At 39.3% G+C, this 16,753-nt stretch overlaps 1 protein-coding gene across 7 annotated transcripts in view; it reads left to right on the forward strand.

The window, feature by feature from the left end:
- Positions 1 to 16,753, forward strand: part of OSBPL1A (oxysterol binding protein like 1A) — a 226,407-nt gene that overhangs the window by 85,871 nt on the left and 123,783 nt on the right. For all 7 annotated transcript variants that reach the window (XM_063451462.1, XM_063451465.1, XM_063451466.1 and 4 more), the window contains one exon: positions 11,039 to 11,204. In XM_063451462.1, coding sequence (XP_063307532.1) covers positions 11,039 to 11,204 — 166 coding nt within the window. The remainder of the gene's footprint in view (positions 1 to 11,038; positions 11,205 to 16,753) is intronic.

The raw sequence follows: 16,753 nt of genomic DNA on the forward strand, positions 1-16,753 counted from the left end.
CCATTGAACTAGTGTGATTTATTAATGTGGGACATTCTTTTAATATATATATTTTCTGAAATTATACAATTGACACACTGATGCCGATATGCTGATATTGACATGGAGTGTTTCCCTGCTTAAAGAATTGTCCCCAAGCAGAGCCAGTCACAACGGACAGGGAGCGTCCTGGAGGGTGGTGGTTATAGCACTGTAACACCCATGGATCATCTAGAGCGAGGGGCTGCAGGTAAGACAAAAGTCTTCTTCAAAGTGCATACATATAAACAATACAAGCATACTATGTGACACAATGAATTAGAGGGCTGAAATAATTTTTTTCCAGGGCTGCTTTCTGTTCCCAGTCCGGCCCTGATTACTTGGAGTCCGGAGTGATGATTAAAATGCCAGGTAAAAAGTAGATAAATGTGTATTAAAAAATACAATTAAAAGTAACAAAATATACTTTAATATTAAAAATACACAATATTATAACCATAAACGCGTTTCGCCAATACGGCGTTATCAATATGGGGAAAAGAACCTGATACCTGGCAGAACTTTAAATACCAAGTACAATACTTTAAAATTGGCGCCAAAAATTAGGTAACCAATCACAGAGAGAGTAAAAATTTGTATAAAAAATCATATTAAAAACAGTTTAAATCTGATATGGAGTGGTAACATTATATAATTGCAGCATAAATATACTAATACATATGTAAAACGAGCTTTGGAAAGAAGAGAAACAATAAAATATATAAAATATAGCTCGGTCACGTGACCGGCACAAACAACCAGGGGGTATTGGGAAATGTAGTAGGACGCCGGCGAGCACGGCGCAGCTGCCGGCGTCCTAATAGGGAAGCGGCTGGGGAGGGGGCGCGGTCTGAATCACGTCAGCACGCACTATACATGCGGCTGACGTGAGGGGGAAGGACGACGGCTTGCACAAGGCTGCGGCCGTCGACATGGGAGGGACATTAAATGTATGACGCGGCGGATAGCAGTCGTCGTCATGGTAACCGGAATAATAGTGCCGGTCGGCTCGCACAAAGCTGCGGCCGGCTGGAAAAATGAAGAATAAATGAAAACATAATATAAAATTATAGTATAAAATGAAATAAAAGCATGTGTTAAAATGTACATCATGTCTGATCACCTAAAACAGTGTGACCAGGCATGATGGAAATAAAAAGAGGGGAAATACATAAAAGCTAAATAAAATGAAAGATGGCTTAAAGTTACAGCAGCCAAAATCAAATAAGGTTACACAGAGAGAATACAATATAAATAAAAGGGAATAATAGCAGCAGTGTGAATAATTATAAAAAAATTGAACAGATCAAAATCAACATTCAGACCATGGGGAGCAAGGGTTTGGAGTGTATAAACCCACTCCATTTCTTTTTTACCTAGAATATTTTTGATATTACCGCCCCTCCACGGAACAGCACATTTTTTTATCCCAATACATTTTAACATTGTTGGGTCTTTGTTGTGTATAGTAAAGTGTTTGGATACTGAATGATTATGGTATCCATTTTTGATGTTTCTGCAGTGCTCGCTTAAGCGCGTCTTTAAGCACCTTGTGGTCATTCCAAAATATTGGAGGCCACAGGGGCACTCAAGCAGATATATAACATTTTTTGTGGAGCAATTAATAAAGTCATTTATTTTATAAACCTTGTTTGTCCTTTTTGATGTAAATTCAGTAACTTTATGTGGGACATCGGGGTCAGTGGTTCTGCAGACTATGCACATTTTGCACTTACAAAAACCTTTAATTTGTGGAAAGAAAGATACTGGTGGGGTCTTTTTAGTTTCTTTGGTAAAATTCTTAGTTAAAATTGACTTGAAGTTTTGTGCTCCCCTAAATATAATATTTGGACGTTCAGGTATAATTTTGTTTAGGGTTTCATCTTGTTTCAGGAGATGCCAGTGTTTTCTTATGATCTTTTTTATATTGTTGCTTTTATTATTAAAATTGAAGATAATTGGTAATGGCATAGTCATATCTGTGGATTTAGGTTTGTATTTTAAAAGTTAATTTCTATCTTTTTTTTTTTTTTATATCCCTGATAGTATTCTCAAGTTCTATTTTAGGATAGTTTTTCTCAACAAATTTTTCTTTTAGTAGATCTGCTTGCACATTAAAATCTGTGATTTCCGAACAATTTCTTCTGAGTCTGAGTATTTGGCTTTTCGGAGCGCTGTCTAACCAGGGTTGGTAGTGACAACTACTTTTATCTATAGCAGTGTTTGCACAGACTTTTTTAAAAAACGTCTTTGTGTGTAGTTTTCCATTTGTTATGAAAATATTAAGGTCTAAAAAGTTAATTTGTTCTCTACTGTATTCATGAGTAAGAATTATGCCTCTATTGTTTATATTCAAATTAGTAATACAAGAGTTAAGATCGTCTTCAGTCCCATCCCAGATAAAAAAAAGCTCGTCAATATATCTAAAATAGGAGACTAGGTTTGCTCTCCAAGCGTGATTACTAAAAATGGCTTCGGACTCCCAATCTGCCATAAATAAATTTGCGTAGCTGGGAGCAAACCTAGTCCCCATAGCAGTTCCTCTTTTTTGAAGATAAAATGAGTTTAAAAACCAAAAAGTTATTTTTTGAAAATAATATTAATACCTTCTAAAATAAATTCAATTTGTTTATCAGCAATTCTACCTTCTCTAATTAGTATATTCCTTACAGCCTGACAGCCTATATCATGAGGTATGATTGTGTACAGTGACTGAACGTCGCATGTCACTAGTATAAGATTAGGTTTCCATGTAAAATTGTTTAAAAAGTTTAAAAGAGCCATGGAATCTTGGAGGTAGGATCTCATGAGTCTGACCTCAGGGCACTAAAGTGTCAGGAAAACCACTTTGCTTTCCTGACACTATAGTGATCCTTTAAATCACTTTGTTTATACAGCTCTTCCTAAGCACTCTCTGTAGAGAGATATCTAATGTTGATACTTCCTTTATTGCAGATTCTGTTGACTTTAGAATATATCGCTTCTCGCCCCTTAATAGCCTTCTAGACCCTGCAGGAACATCCTGTGTGTGATTTAAGTTCAATTTACAGAGCAGAAGATAAACATTTCTAAAGCAAGTTAACATCTGTTTAAAACTGAAACTCTTAGACACAGCCATGAAAGGTGACTAGGGCGACATGGACAGAATCAAAAGTGATTTAGCTCCTAAATGGCAGTGAAACTTCAGGGACATGATCTATACACTAAAACCTTTTACATAGTTTCATTTTAAATGGCCAGAGCTATTATCCAAATTTCTCATCTTTACAGTATGTGTTGTATATAGAATTAAAGTCTGTTTTCTAGTAAAAAAAACTAAAATGATCAAGCCATAAAAGTGTTCTATGTCAGCACTATTCTCATAAGAGAACCTCTGCTTATCTAGTGTTCCATATTTATTTCTAGTTTTCCAGATACACTGATCTCAAATACATGCAGCTTTCAGTAAAAAACTGCACATTAGATGGGCTGCTATTCATAGCACTAGCACTAAAAAACAGGACGGTTTGTCAGGATTAGCACACAGTGTTTATTTTTATCCATGATAAAGAAGTGTGAATGCAGTTACAGGGACCAGATTTTCTTCTAAATCTTTTTTTCTGTTTTTAAAGAGAAAAAAAAACCTCAACTTTGAATATATCTCACCCAATCACTAAATGCTTCCAAAACCTTTACTGTAACGCATTGTCTGTAATAAAGGTATGTATAAAGCACACTTGCCTCAAAGGTATTTATAAAGCACACTGCCATCCTGTAATTGCTTGCTATACATAGCATGTTACTGTGTTCATGCATGTTCATAGGAAACAAGAAGATTTACATTTATAAAAAGCTCTGCCTGGGGTGCACTGCATGTAATATGAATCAGAATCTAAAAATGCAAGTGACGGTTTTCGTCTAATTATACACATTTTCAAGATGTATGTAGAGAAACTCCAACGCCAGCTGAATATCATACTGTCATGAACCAGTGTAACTCATACTGGCTAAGTATAAATCTGAGTCTATCCAGGACTGACAGAAAAGAGACTGGGAGAGAAAGTTGAATTACCAGTCCTTAAAATGGCCAGCTTAAAATAACGCCTGTGGGAATTGCAATAACAGAATATCTGTAAAAAGGCAAACAAAATCTGTAATCAAAATAGTCAGGAAACCAGAAATACACGTAAAAACTTCAAGCCATGGTTAAGGAATCTAGAGATCAGTAATAGATAGCAGAGACAAAACTAATAGCCGAACTACAAAGGAATTGTGTAAGGACCAAAGAATAATTAAAAAGGAAGGAGCTTTGAGCATTGCTGGTGGCAGGTGTCATTGCAGTTGTTACAAAATACTCTAGGTACATGCGTGGAACTAGCACCATGAAGTAGGTGCAAGCTGCGATCGTTCTAATAAAGATGCTGCTTTGAAACTTAGAAAGAAACATCCGCTGCAAAGATCTCGGAACACGACACATCAGATCCCAGAGACTGCTATCCTGACACATTCTGATCTTGTCAATTACATACTCTTATAGGTGAGAGAATTTGTGTTTTCAATTCCCTCTGTCCAACGTGTTTTAAGGAAACATAGAATGTGACGGCAGATGAGAACCATTCGGCCCATCTAGTCTGCCCAATTTTCAAAATACTTTCATTAGTCTCTGGTATTATCTTATAGTTAGGATAGCCTTATGCCCATCTCACGCATGCTTAAACCTCTCCATGTGTTAACCTCTACCACTTCAGCTGGAAGGCTATTCCATGCGTCCACTACCCTCTCAGTAAGGTAATACTTCCTGATATTTTTAAACCTTTGTCTCTCTAATTTAACCAAACCACTCAAGAACAATTTGTAGCAGTCTAAGCACTGTAACTAAGCACCATAACCACTGATCCTTGAGTGGTTTGGCTCAAACTGGCACTTGTGGAATCAAAATTTCTGCATTAGCAATGTCAACGTTCCCCAAATTTGGATGGCATCAATTGTCTGAGAGCATTACACTTAATCTATTACCACTGGTTAAATATGAACAAAAGATATTGTTAATACAGATGTATACAATTCACGTTGGTAATACATTGAGCAAGGTGACATCCACGAATATCGGTCTTGTGTCACAAAAATTGTTGGCAACAAAACAAAGTGGATGTTTCCAGTATAGTTTCCATTTTACTTCTGCAGAACTGTACATTATACCTTAATCAACACATATGTAGAGATGTCGCGAACATAACATTTTCCGTTCGCAAATGGCAAACGCGAATTTCCGCAAATGTTCGCGAACGGGCGAACCGCCATAGATTTCAATAGGCAGGCAAATTTTAAAACCCACAGGGACTCTTTCTGGCCACAATAGTGATGGAAAAGTTGTTTCAAGGGAATTAACACCTGGACTGTGGCATGCTTCTCTGCATGGCCACGCATTCCATGCTTGGCAGCCATCAGCAGGTTTACCCAATGCGCAGTGTAGGTGATATACCTGCCCTGACCATGCTTTGCAGACCAGGTATCAGTGGTCAGATGGACCCTTGCCCCAACACTGTGTGCCAGACATGCCATTACTTCCTTTTGCACAATCGAGTACAGGTTGGGGATTGCCTTTTGTGCAAAGAAATTTCGGCCGGGTACCTTCCACTGCGGTGTCCCAATAGCTACAAATTTTTGGAACGCCTCAGACTCTACCAGCTTGTATGGTAAAAGCTGGCGGGCTAAGAGTTCAGACAAGCCAGCTGTCAGATGCCGGGCAAGGGGGTGACTTTGTGACATTGGCTTTTTACGCTCAAACATGTCCTTGACAGACACCTGACTGTGGGCAGATGAGCAGGAACTGCTCAAGGCCAGAGACGGAGTGGCGGATGGTTGAGAGGGGGCAAGGAGGACAGCAGTGGTTGACGTGGCTGAAGATGCTGGACCAGGAGGAGGATGGCGGCTTTGAGTTTGTGTGCTGCTTGTACTCATGTGTTGATCCCATAGGTGTTTGTGATGTGCGATCATGTACCTTCGCAAAGCAGTTGTACCTAGGTGGGTGTTGGACTTCCCACGACTCAGTTTCTTTTGGCACAGGTTGCAAATGGCATGGCTGTTGTCATAGGCAGACACACAAAAAAAATGCCACACTGCTGATCTCTGCAATGACGGCATTCTGGTGGTGGCAACAGCATGCGTTGATTGGCGTGCTGTCTGGCTGACCCCGGGTGCCAATGCATGCTGTCTGACTGTGCCACTAGCTCCTTGCGACAACCTCCCCCTGCTTCCAACTCGTCTCCTCTTCCTCTCTGTCTCCCCATCTGAACTTTCCCCCTGTTCTTCTTCTCTTCTAGCGGGCACCCACGTGACATCCACGGACACATCGTCATCATCAACCGCTTCACTTGTATCTGACAACTCAGCAAAGGAAGCAGCAGCGGGTACAACATCATCATCATCACCGTACGTCCATGTGTGTAATGCTGCCTGACTGAGACATATCCCTGTTATCTACATCCTCTGTCAATAATGGTTGCGCATCACTCATTTCTTCCAACTGATTTGTAAATAACTCCTCTGACAGATCAAGTGAAGCGGCTGTGGTGCTAGTGTTGGTGGTGGCGGCAGGCGGGCGAGTGGTAACTTGAGGTGCCCGAAGCTAAGCTGGAGGAGGATGGTGCGTCAAGGTTCCGAGCGGAAGCTGTAGAAGATTGGGTGTCCTGTGTTAGCCAGTCAACTATGTCCTCAGAACTTTTCGAATTCAGGGTACGTGGCCTCTGAACACTGCGCATTATTCTAGGGCCAAAGGGAATCACAGCACCACGACCACGACGGCCCCTGCAGGGTTGCCTGCCTCTGCCTGTCATTTTTTTTTTCGATTAGTGGTATTATGCGTGCAAGCTACTGTGACAACAGATATGAGTGGCACTGTGCACTGGCAGAAGTTGGCAGAGTAGACGCTGTAGGCCTGACACACACGCTTGCAGACAACTAACTGCTATTCAATCTATTACAGTCAAAATATTTTTTTTTTTTTTAAATGTACACTACTGTTACACCAGATATGAGTTGCACTTGTGTGACACTGTGCCCTGGCAGGCCCTGAAACGCACACGTGTGAAGGAAACTGACTGCTATTATATTACAGTCAAAAAAGTTTTTTTTTTTTTTTTTAAATGCAAGCTATTGTGACACCAGATATGAGTGGTGGCACTGGGCAAGTGGGCACAGTATATGCTGTGAGCCTGACACATACGCTGGCAGGCAGGCAACTGCAATTAGATTACTCAGGAAAAAAAAAGCAGACTGATGTTCTAGCCCTAAAAAGGGCTTTTTGGGGTGCTGTCCTTACAGCAGAGATCAGATGAGTCCTTCAGGACTGTAGTGGACACTGAATACACTAGCCTCTAGCTATCGATTTTCCTATTAAATCAGCAGCAGCTACACTATCCCTCCTCTCACTAAGAATGCAGCTTCCTGAATGAATCTAAAATGGATGCTGTCCAGGAGGTGGGAGGGTCTGGGAGGGAGGGTCTGCTGCTGATTGGCTGGAATGTGTCTGCTGACTGTGAGGTACAAGTTTACTCAAGGATGACGAATAGGGGGCGGACCGAACATCGCATATGTTCGCCATCCGTAGCGAACGCGTACAAGCTATGTTCGCCGGCAAACTATTCGGGACATCTCTACTTATGACATCCGTAACACACTCAGCGCCCATCTGATTGACAACCAATACTGATCTCCATGCTGTCTGTGCTGTTATACAGTGTGCATCACTCGATGCTGTGCCAGCTCTTCCTATAAAGCATCTCTTGCCTGAGAGGCTGCTAATGGCCGAGGAAAAGTGACCCCTTACACTTCCTGTCTAGCCTCACGCACAGACACCGGATGAGCTTGCATAGCACTGAGTTCTACACCCTCTGCAACTGATACTCCAGCTTTACTATCAAGCATATATGGCTAACTGGACTACAGAGGGCACAGCAAAGCCTCCTGATACGTAACTTACTTAAGCGTAAAAAGGGCACATTATAAAATCTGAAAACCGGCACATACTTGAGATATAAAGTCAATACTCGAACCGAAATGTACTCCAAGTTTGCTACATCACAATAACTTAAATGTTGCATGGTTAGCTCCTTATTCTTTCACATTACATTTTGCTTTAAGCTACTATCCTCACAACTTCTACTCATTGTAATAATGTTCTTTTATTTCCTCACTATGTGTAACATGTTGCACAAAGTTGACATCTCCTGGTTTGATGACATTGAAGTGTTACTTTCTTTACATATCCCACAATTAGCACATGCCGGGATGTGGAAACTCAACAGACAACTTTTATATCGTCTTGAAGTGTAATTTACCATTCAGACCCAGCTAGTTTATTTTGCTAATAATATCAAACATGGATTATCACCTGCATCCATGTGGAAGTTAACAATGAAAGGGGCATTCACGAGTTTGGGTTCTTCACACATGCTCTCTTTTACAGTCTTACATTCATGGAAACCAAGTGGACTTCATAGCAAACATTTAAGTTCGTGTCAACACCGAAGGACACACATAACGAATGTGGCTGGCTAAGAGTAAAACTTTTTTTACCGCAATGTTCCAATCGCTTGATCAAAAAGGCATTAATCCAAACTGATTTGCCCTTTTTTTCAACATATCTGCAAAATGTAAATTGCTGTTGGGATCACCATTTCTAGCCCTTGTGTACTGTTACATTTTATGAGGGAAAGCTGGAAATTGCATGAACGTTTTGCGGTTTCTTTGTTTTTTGTCTTGTTAGATGGATCATCATTAGCAACACAGACACCTGCTAGGTTGATATTGATTTGAGTCTTTTAGCCCATATTGCTGTTGCATTTTTGATGTTTTCTTAGAAATCATTTTTAAAAAGTCGAACAAGTACAAATTATTATTGTAACGGACCGTTTTAGCAGAAAAGGGGTAAAAATCCGTTTAGGCGATAATCCCCTTTTCACAGACAGGCACAGCTACTGTAAAATCACCAAACCTCACGAATTGGATAAAGGTGAATACATCAAACTCCTGAACGGCATACAAGGGAATAAGGTAGCACTCCAAACTGGAACCTCACGAATAGCTGCTAGCAGATGAACAGGAAAAGCAGACATCAGCTTACACTCCTAGCAATCAATCTCCAGCAGCATACAGTGAATCCCCCCCAAGAACGAGACAAGGCTCCGTGTTGAGGGTCATGCAGCGGTCTGTTTATTGAGGGCTACCTGCCCCTGTATTTATGCAGGTCTCCCACCTGGTGGACACTCCCTTAGGGGCCAAATGGAAGACTGTAACACAGACAGACATGTATCACATTACAGACTTACAGAAGTAAAACATCCCCACAATGCATCCTGGCTTCCTCCCTTCTGCCCTGGAGATAATTGGAGAAGTAATTCAATTATCTCCCAGGACAAAGGCAAAACTCCATTACACATGTGGGGACACAAAAACAGACTATCACTTTAAAATACATAAAGACACATTTTATACATAAAACACAGACATGTAACATATCCCCAGATAGCTCAGGTCTGAGTGCACATTATTAGGTGAATGGCACGCAGACCACACAAATACAGTTTAATTGCCATGGAGCCAGAGTCTTTAATTACACTAATATGCTCCATGGCATGGCTATCTGGGTTAAAACATTCACCTATACAAACTACCGAATTTCCCTGCATTCACCAAATCCATACGAATTAGAACCAGGGGCTGTAGGTTCAGCGGTGCCTGCACGTAAAAGTGTCCGATTTTGGTGCATGAAAGCCGGGCAGAAAAGCGCTGGCTGCCTGGGGAGCTCCAGAACACCGCCACCTAGTGGCCGCTAAGTGTAACAGCGGCCACCCAGTAACAAGCAATTAAGCTGCGGTTAACCGCAGCTTCAGGGAGGTAAATTGGCAGCACACTCCAGCTTCTGGGTGGCCAATTAACGGCGCCAGCCGGCTTCCCACGGCTCTGGGGAGGTTGCAAACAGGCTGTTTGTTCGGTAGAATCTACCGAACGGCTGTGCAGAAAGGGAGAAATAAATCCTTCTGCACAGTAAAATTAACCCTTTAGCTGCCGGTCCATAATCCAAAGGCAGCAGGCGGGCAACCAGGCTCCTCCAATGCAATGTGGCGAGGTTGGTCTTGTCACAATTATGATGTCAATTAAGTACAAATGTTAATTTAGGAGGTGTATTGGAGACTCCTCTTTTATCCAAATCCTATGAATTGGGATTGGGCACCTTGGAGCATGTTCTATAGAGCCTGATCATGGCTCTAGTAATGTGAGTCTACTAAATTGTGCACTCATCTACATTACAGTATTACACTATGTATTTTAATATTTTCCTTTTTGCTGTGTTATTTATATAGAGTTTGATATACTAATTATCTTGTGTATCAGAAGGTTGTGGAATCTTTTGTATGCTCTGTTTATACAAGAAAAAATAGTGGGTGTTTATAGCACCATGTGCACTTTATATATTGGTTTAACTGTAGAATGTGTTCCAATCTAAGGGTTGCAAGTTCTATTTTAGCCTTTCAACCTTGGAAGGTCAAAATGCGTGCCAAGCTGAGTAATGGCAATGTCTTGTTAACAACATTTTTGTTTAAATGTGTAAGCATGTTTAAGAAATTCTACTCCCCTAACTGAGAACATCTCTCTAAAAATATTCTTTTGTTTTTGTTATTAATAAGAAACTCTCAGCAGGGCTGCAGTTAAAAGTGGCACTGTAGGGCAGGCTTCCCCAAACTCTGGCCCTCCAGATGTTGCTGAACTACAACTTCATAGAATCATGGGACCAGAGTTTGGGGAAGCCTGCTGTAGGGTGTATATCCTGTAAATATAAATGTAACATTTCCACACACTTGATGGTCACTTTTTTTGTTTTTGTTCCCCCTTATCTGATTAAGTCATGCATTATTAAAACTGATATATTCTTTCATTTCACGTCTAGCCCTTTATAACAGCCTGCTCCCATTTACATTAGTCACCTTCATTTACCTTGCAGGTACTGACACAGGAATGTATTTTTTTCCCTTTACTTTAGGCTAGGAATTTCAAACTAAAGCACGAGCAGGAAAAGACGAAGATCTTATCAGAGGCATTACAGACCTTGGCTTCTGAACACCACGAATTGGAACAGTCACTAGTTAAAGGAACACCTCCACATCACAGTATTCTCAGTGAGGATGAGTTCTATGATGCAATATCAGGTACTTATGTCATGTCTTATGTGTTACATTCTGATGACTGGGTTATTATAATACTTTTAATCCACTAATAGAAAAATATGGTGTACACCCTTGCTTTTTTAGATGCACAAGAAGTTGGTAAGGGTTTTTTAGTGTTATACGTTTGTAGGTGTAGAATTTGTTTCATGGTATTTCCGAAAAAAAAAAAAAAAACAACACAAAGGCTCATTTTATACATTTATTTAATTAACTGTTAAGTCAGATTGTTTATCTTCCTTTCTAAATTTGATAGAATTTGTAGAAAAGCTACAATGTCCAGTACCTACATTAAAACTTAAGTGCAACCTACGTTAAAACTTAGTGCAACAAATATATATGCATAGTTTGAAGCCAAAAAAGAGAAGGTCATGTTGTGAAGTGAGAAGTAAAAAATATAGAGAAAATGTCTCAATTATTTAATAAACAGGAAGTGTGGATGCGTAGAATCACCTTCCAGCAGAGGTGGCATGAATCAATTCTGTAGGAACATGCAACACTGTTGGTGTAGTTTTAACGGTATCGTCGGAAACCATATAGAATCTGCAACCTGCTGGAATGTTGATATACATAGATATTTGTATGCGTACATTGCGTCCGTAAAAATGTGCAACGCAGTTTGCCATGAGCTTTAATTTCCTGTGAGGCTTTATATAGCCACAAATTGACCTTTTGACCTCCGTTAAGGATAATACGTGCACTCGTTAACAGTAATCTGACAAAAATCGAGCCACCAAGCTGTTATCGGCCATAGTTTATATTTTTGTTTTTATTGATTATTCATTTTATGTTCTCTAGGATTATTATAACTGTCTTCACATAAGGAATCCTTGAGTGTGTAAAGTTGATACTACAGTCGTTTTTTGAAGATTTGATAGTATTTTCTTACAGGACTATTTTCTGTTTGGAGATGCTGTCTCTTTAACTGGGTAAATTGATTAGGAATCCACCAGTGGATAAAGTTGAAACAGATAAACCGGTAATAGAGGACCATGCCTTTTATAATCTTTGGCTCATCTGTTAACTAGTAATCCTTTAAAAACAACGTATTGTAGCAAGGAAAATTCTCCTGCTACCTCCTCGTCCATAAACGTTATTTTCACCCAGAGCAAATTAGCATTCAAATCCTACAGGTCAGTGGATTCTCTTGGAATTCAATTTGCTTTCAATTAAGCCTGGATATTGAACATTCATGTTACACGCAGTGTGTGCTTATAGAAGATAATCTCTAGCAGACTAGTACAAAACCCAGAACCTTTCACTGCTGCTCCTCAATCTATGAACTCTGTTTGATATTACTAGCGGGTACAAGGGCATGTACCGAAGGAATATGCGTTCCATGCGGGATAAACGTATCAAATCAAGTATCTGTGGTTTAATCCATCCGGTATTTCATTCAATAAATGCAGAGTGTTTGATTTTGTCGTTTCCACTGCCGCAGTTTAAACTAGTTAAAACATTTACCCCACACAGAAGGTGTCAGTGTTTTATTATGACAAGGACCAGGGACCGGGGACCAGGTGTTGTATTTTCTGGCGTCTATTAGCAAAATAAGTTTGTTTGTCCAGAACTCTTTGTATCTTTATCTCTAGCTTTGCTATGCTTCATATCTGTTTTATTTAGGAAAGGATATTAACCAACTGTGTTAGTCCATCGGTATATTGTTTTGTACAACCCAAACGTTATTGTACGTTTAATGTTGTCTTTCTTGCCATAGAATTTGTAAAATGTGATATATTTTGGGTTTATTTTTAGTTTCACAGAGATCATGCACCATGCCATTTGTTACTTCAAGAAATATGTGGTACTCACTCACGCTCTTTTAATCTTGTGCTCTCAATCTCTCGTAATGCACTTGCAATATTTCTCTAAAACCCTGCCCTGTCACTCTTCGTGGTATTTCCCTAACTCTGTGCTTGCAACATTTGTTTGCAATTTCTTCCCCTCTTTACATGTTATAATGTTGCCACTCTTTCCAGTTTGACTGGGAACGTCCCAGAGCAGAGAGCTATATCCGGAGTCCCAGACTCTCCTTATGCACCGATTTAAAGGGACACTAGAGGCACCCATATCAGCTCATTGATGTGGTCTGGGTGCAGTGTCCCAGCATCCTTAACCCTGAGCAGGTAATATTATTGCAGTTTTTAATAAACTGCAATAATTACCTGCCAGGGTTAACTCCTCCTCTAGTTGCGGTCTACCAGTCAGCCACTAGCACTAGAGGGACTTCCAGGTGGTTGGTCGTTTAACTGATGCTGGATGTCCTCACGCATGAATGAGGACTTTCAGCGTCACCGGAATTTTCCCATAGGAATAGTGCTTTCCTATGGGGAAAACAATAATGCGAGTGTGGCCATTGCATGCGCATTAGGTCTCCCCCCTCCGGCTGATGTTGGCAGGAAAGGAGTGAAGGCAGACCAAAGCCAGCGCCAATGGACAATGGCGCTGGACCCAGGTAAATAACAGAAAGGGTTTTAGCTCCTTCGGCATCACAGGGGGAAAGGGCGGCTTGACGGACGGGGATGCTACAGCGCTATAGTCTCTCTTTAAGGAACACACAAACATTAACTATAAACAAATTTATTTTTTTTTTTTTTTTTTTTTATTATATCTTTATTGAAAAAGTTTTTCATTGTTATTTAACATAGACAACGAGTATGCTGAAACTAATACAGATCAACAAGTGTACACAAGTATCAAACAAATATATAAGTGATAGATGGTACATAATCAAACACAGTAATCGCATATTCAATTATAAACCAGCATAGCAGCATAGCAGCATACTAACATAGATTGACCACGACAGAAAAAAAAAAAAAAAAAAAAAAAAAAAAAAAAAAAAAAAAAAAAAATAAACATTTCCTTAGAGCATCCTAACAAACCACTGCCTTTCCATGAACTGAGGTTATTGGCTTCTGTTTTAATTTTATCCCTTCTTTCTCTATCTATACAGATATCCACTATAGCCATAGTAGAACTATCCAAATAATATACTATATTTGTCTAACCATTCACAATACCATCTTTTTTTCTTAGAGGTAAAAGTCGCATTATTGATCAACTCATATTCCATTGATAATTGGAATCTAATTTGGTCTATCAATAGTCTTTTTTCAAACGACTTAGACACTTTCCAGTGTCTTGCGATAATGATTTTAACCGCAACCAAAGAATGAATGGCAAAACAGAAATCTCTTTGTGAATCGAAAGACAAATTCAGATGTAAAATAGCCGAAGCAGCATTCTCCGGAATTCTGTTTGTAGTCATTAATGAGAAAATATTAAACGCCCAAGACCAGATAGACTTAACAGCTGGACATGTCCACCAGATATGTATGTAAGTACCTAAATGGCTACCACATCTCCAACAAGTTGGATCAGAAGAATGAAACATTTTAGCTAGTCTAGCAGGTGTATAATACCATCTATAGAGAACTTTGAAGTGGCATTCCGACAGGTTCAGACAATGGATATATTTATTCACCCAACTCAAAGAGGAGTTCCAGTCGTCTAAAGAAATTTGCAGTTCTAAATCTTGTTCCCACTTCTTAATCAAACTATATGGGGACTCTTTAAGAACTTCCAGCATTGATAAGGCGACAGACATGCTCTTTTTAATGGGTTGAGACTTAAATATAACTTCCAACTTTTTCGCATAGATAGAAGACGATTTGAGCACATTTTTATGGATATAGTTTTTTATCCGCAGATAAGTAAAAATTTCCCTGCGTGGAATGTGGAAAATATCAATTATGCTCTGAAATGGCAAAATATTATCTCCTTGCATAATTTGTGAAAACTTTATTCTATCAGCGTTAGCCCAATTCTTTAAAGAAAGATCTTCTATAAGAATTTGCAGTATGTCAATTGTGCATGATTTGGGTATCATATTTCCTAGGGCTAGTTTTTTCTTAATTAATAACCACTCTTCTAGGATTTGGAATAGTATCGTTGAGTTCTTGAACAAATTCATTAGAGAGTTCTTTGTAACTATCCACATCGAGTGTTGCAGTCTATCTGTTTGGACCATTTCAGATTCAATAGTATACCATGATTCTAAGACCTGCTCAGGGTCCTGAAGGAGGTAGATATGTCTAATAATATTAGCATGATAACTGTAGGTAATACTAGGAAAGTTTAAACCTCCGTTAGACAGTTTTCTAGTTAATATCTTTTGAGCAATTCTAGGTTTTTTATTATTCCAGATAAAATTATTGAAACTGGATTGAATCATAGCCAACCAGGGCCCAGGGACTTTGAGTGGAATCATAGAGAATAAGTATAGCCATTTAGGCAATATATACGCATTAATAATATTTATTTTGCCTTGCCAGGAAGTTTCTAAATTTTTCCATCTTTTTAGTTTGAGATTCATATTTCTCATAAAGAACATTATATTCCTCTCCATTATAGCTGTCACTTTGGCAGTTATATATAGTCCTAGATAATTTAATTCCAAGTCTGTCCATACGAATTTATAGGCGTGGGCTAAAGTGTTTACCAGGTCATTGTTCATATTCACATACATTACTGTGGATTTGGTTATATTTAGCTTAAAGTTCGAAATTGTAGAATATTTATTAATTTCGATCATTAGAAATTTTAGAGAAGACTCTGGGGATGTAAGAGTGAGTAACGCATCGTCCGCGTATAATGATATTTTAGCGTCCATCGAATTCGTATGGACACCTTGGATCAAAGGATTATTCCTAATATTGATTGCCAAAGGCTCAATAGACAAGATATACAGCAGGGGGGAAAGAGGACATCCTTGTCGTGTGCCGTTTTTAAGTGCAAACCACCCTGCTGTGATATTTGGTCCTACCGTTCTCGCTGTAGGGGAGGAATACAGAGCCATAATGGCGTCGTGTATCCATCCAGTGAACCCAAACGCAATAAGAAGTTCGCTAAGATAACCCCACCCGACCCTGTCGAATGCTTTTTCGGCATCTAATGACAGGGCCAGGAAGGGAATCCGATATCTGTTAGCCCAGTCTAGAGTGTCAATTATTCTTCTAGTGTTGTTTGATGCTTGCCTACCCGGGACAAACCCTATCTGATCTGGATGAATCAATGTCGCAATAATAGTCTTAATTCTGTCAGCAATTATGGCCGCATAGATCTTCATATCCACATTAATCAAAGCTATAGGTCTATAATTACTAGGGTTGTTACTAATTTTATCAGGTTTCAATATCGGAATAATATTAGCCTGTAGTAATTCAGTTGGAAAAAGTTTGTTTAGAGCTATTTGATTAAACATGTCTGTTAAAGGATTGATTAATAAGGACTGCATCTGTTTATAATATAGATTCGTAAAACCGTCAGGGCCCGGGGTTTTATTAATAGGGAGTCTATTTATTTGGAATTTAACTTCATCAGCCGAAATAATCCTATTTAAAATTAATAGATCATGCGCTGAAACTTTTGGGATCTGAGTGTCCGCTAAATAGTTTTGAATATCCATTAGATTAGGGGACATTTTGAGGTTATATAGATCTTCATAAAATTGATTGAATCTCTCCCCTATT

The sequence above is a fragment of the Pelobates fuscus genome, chromosome 4 (assembly GCF_036172605.1).
Source record: "Pelobates fuscus isolate aPelFus1 chromosome 4, aPelFus1.pri, whole genome shotgun sequence".
In the NCBI taxonomy this organism is placed as follows: Eukaryota; Metazoa; Chordata; class Amphibia; order Anura; family Pelobatidae; genus Pelobates; species Pelobates fuscus.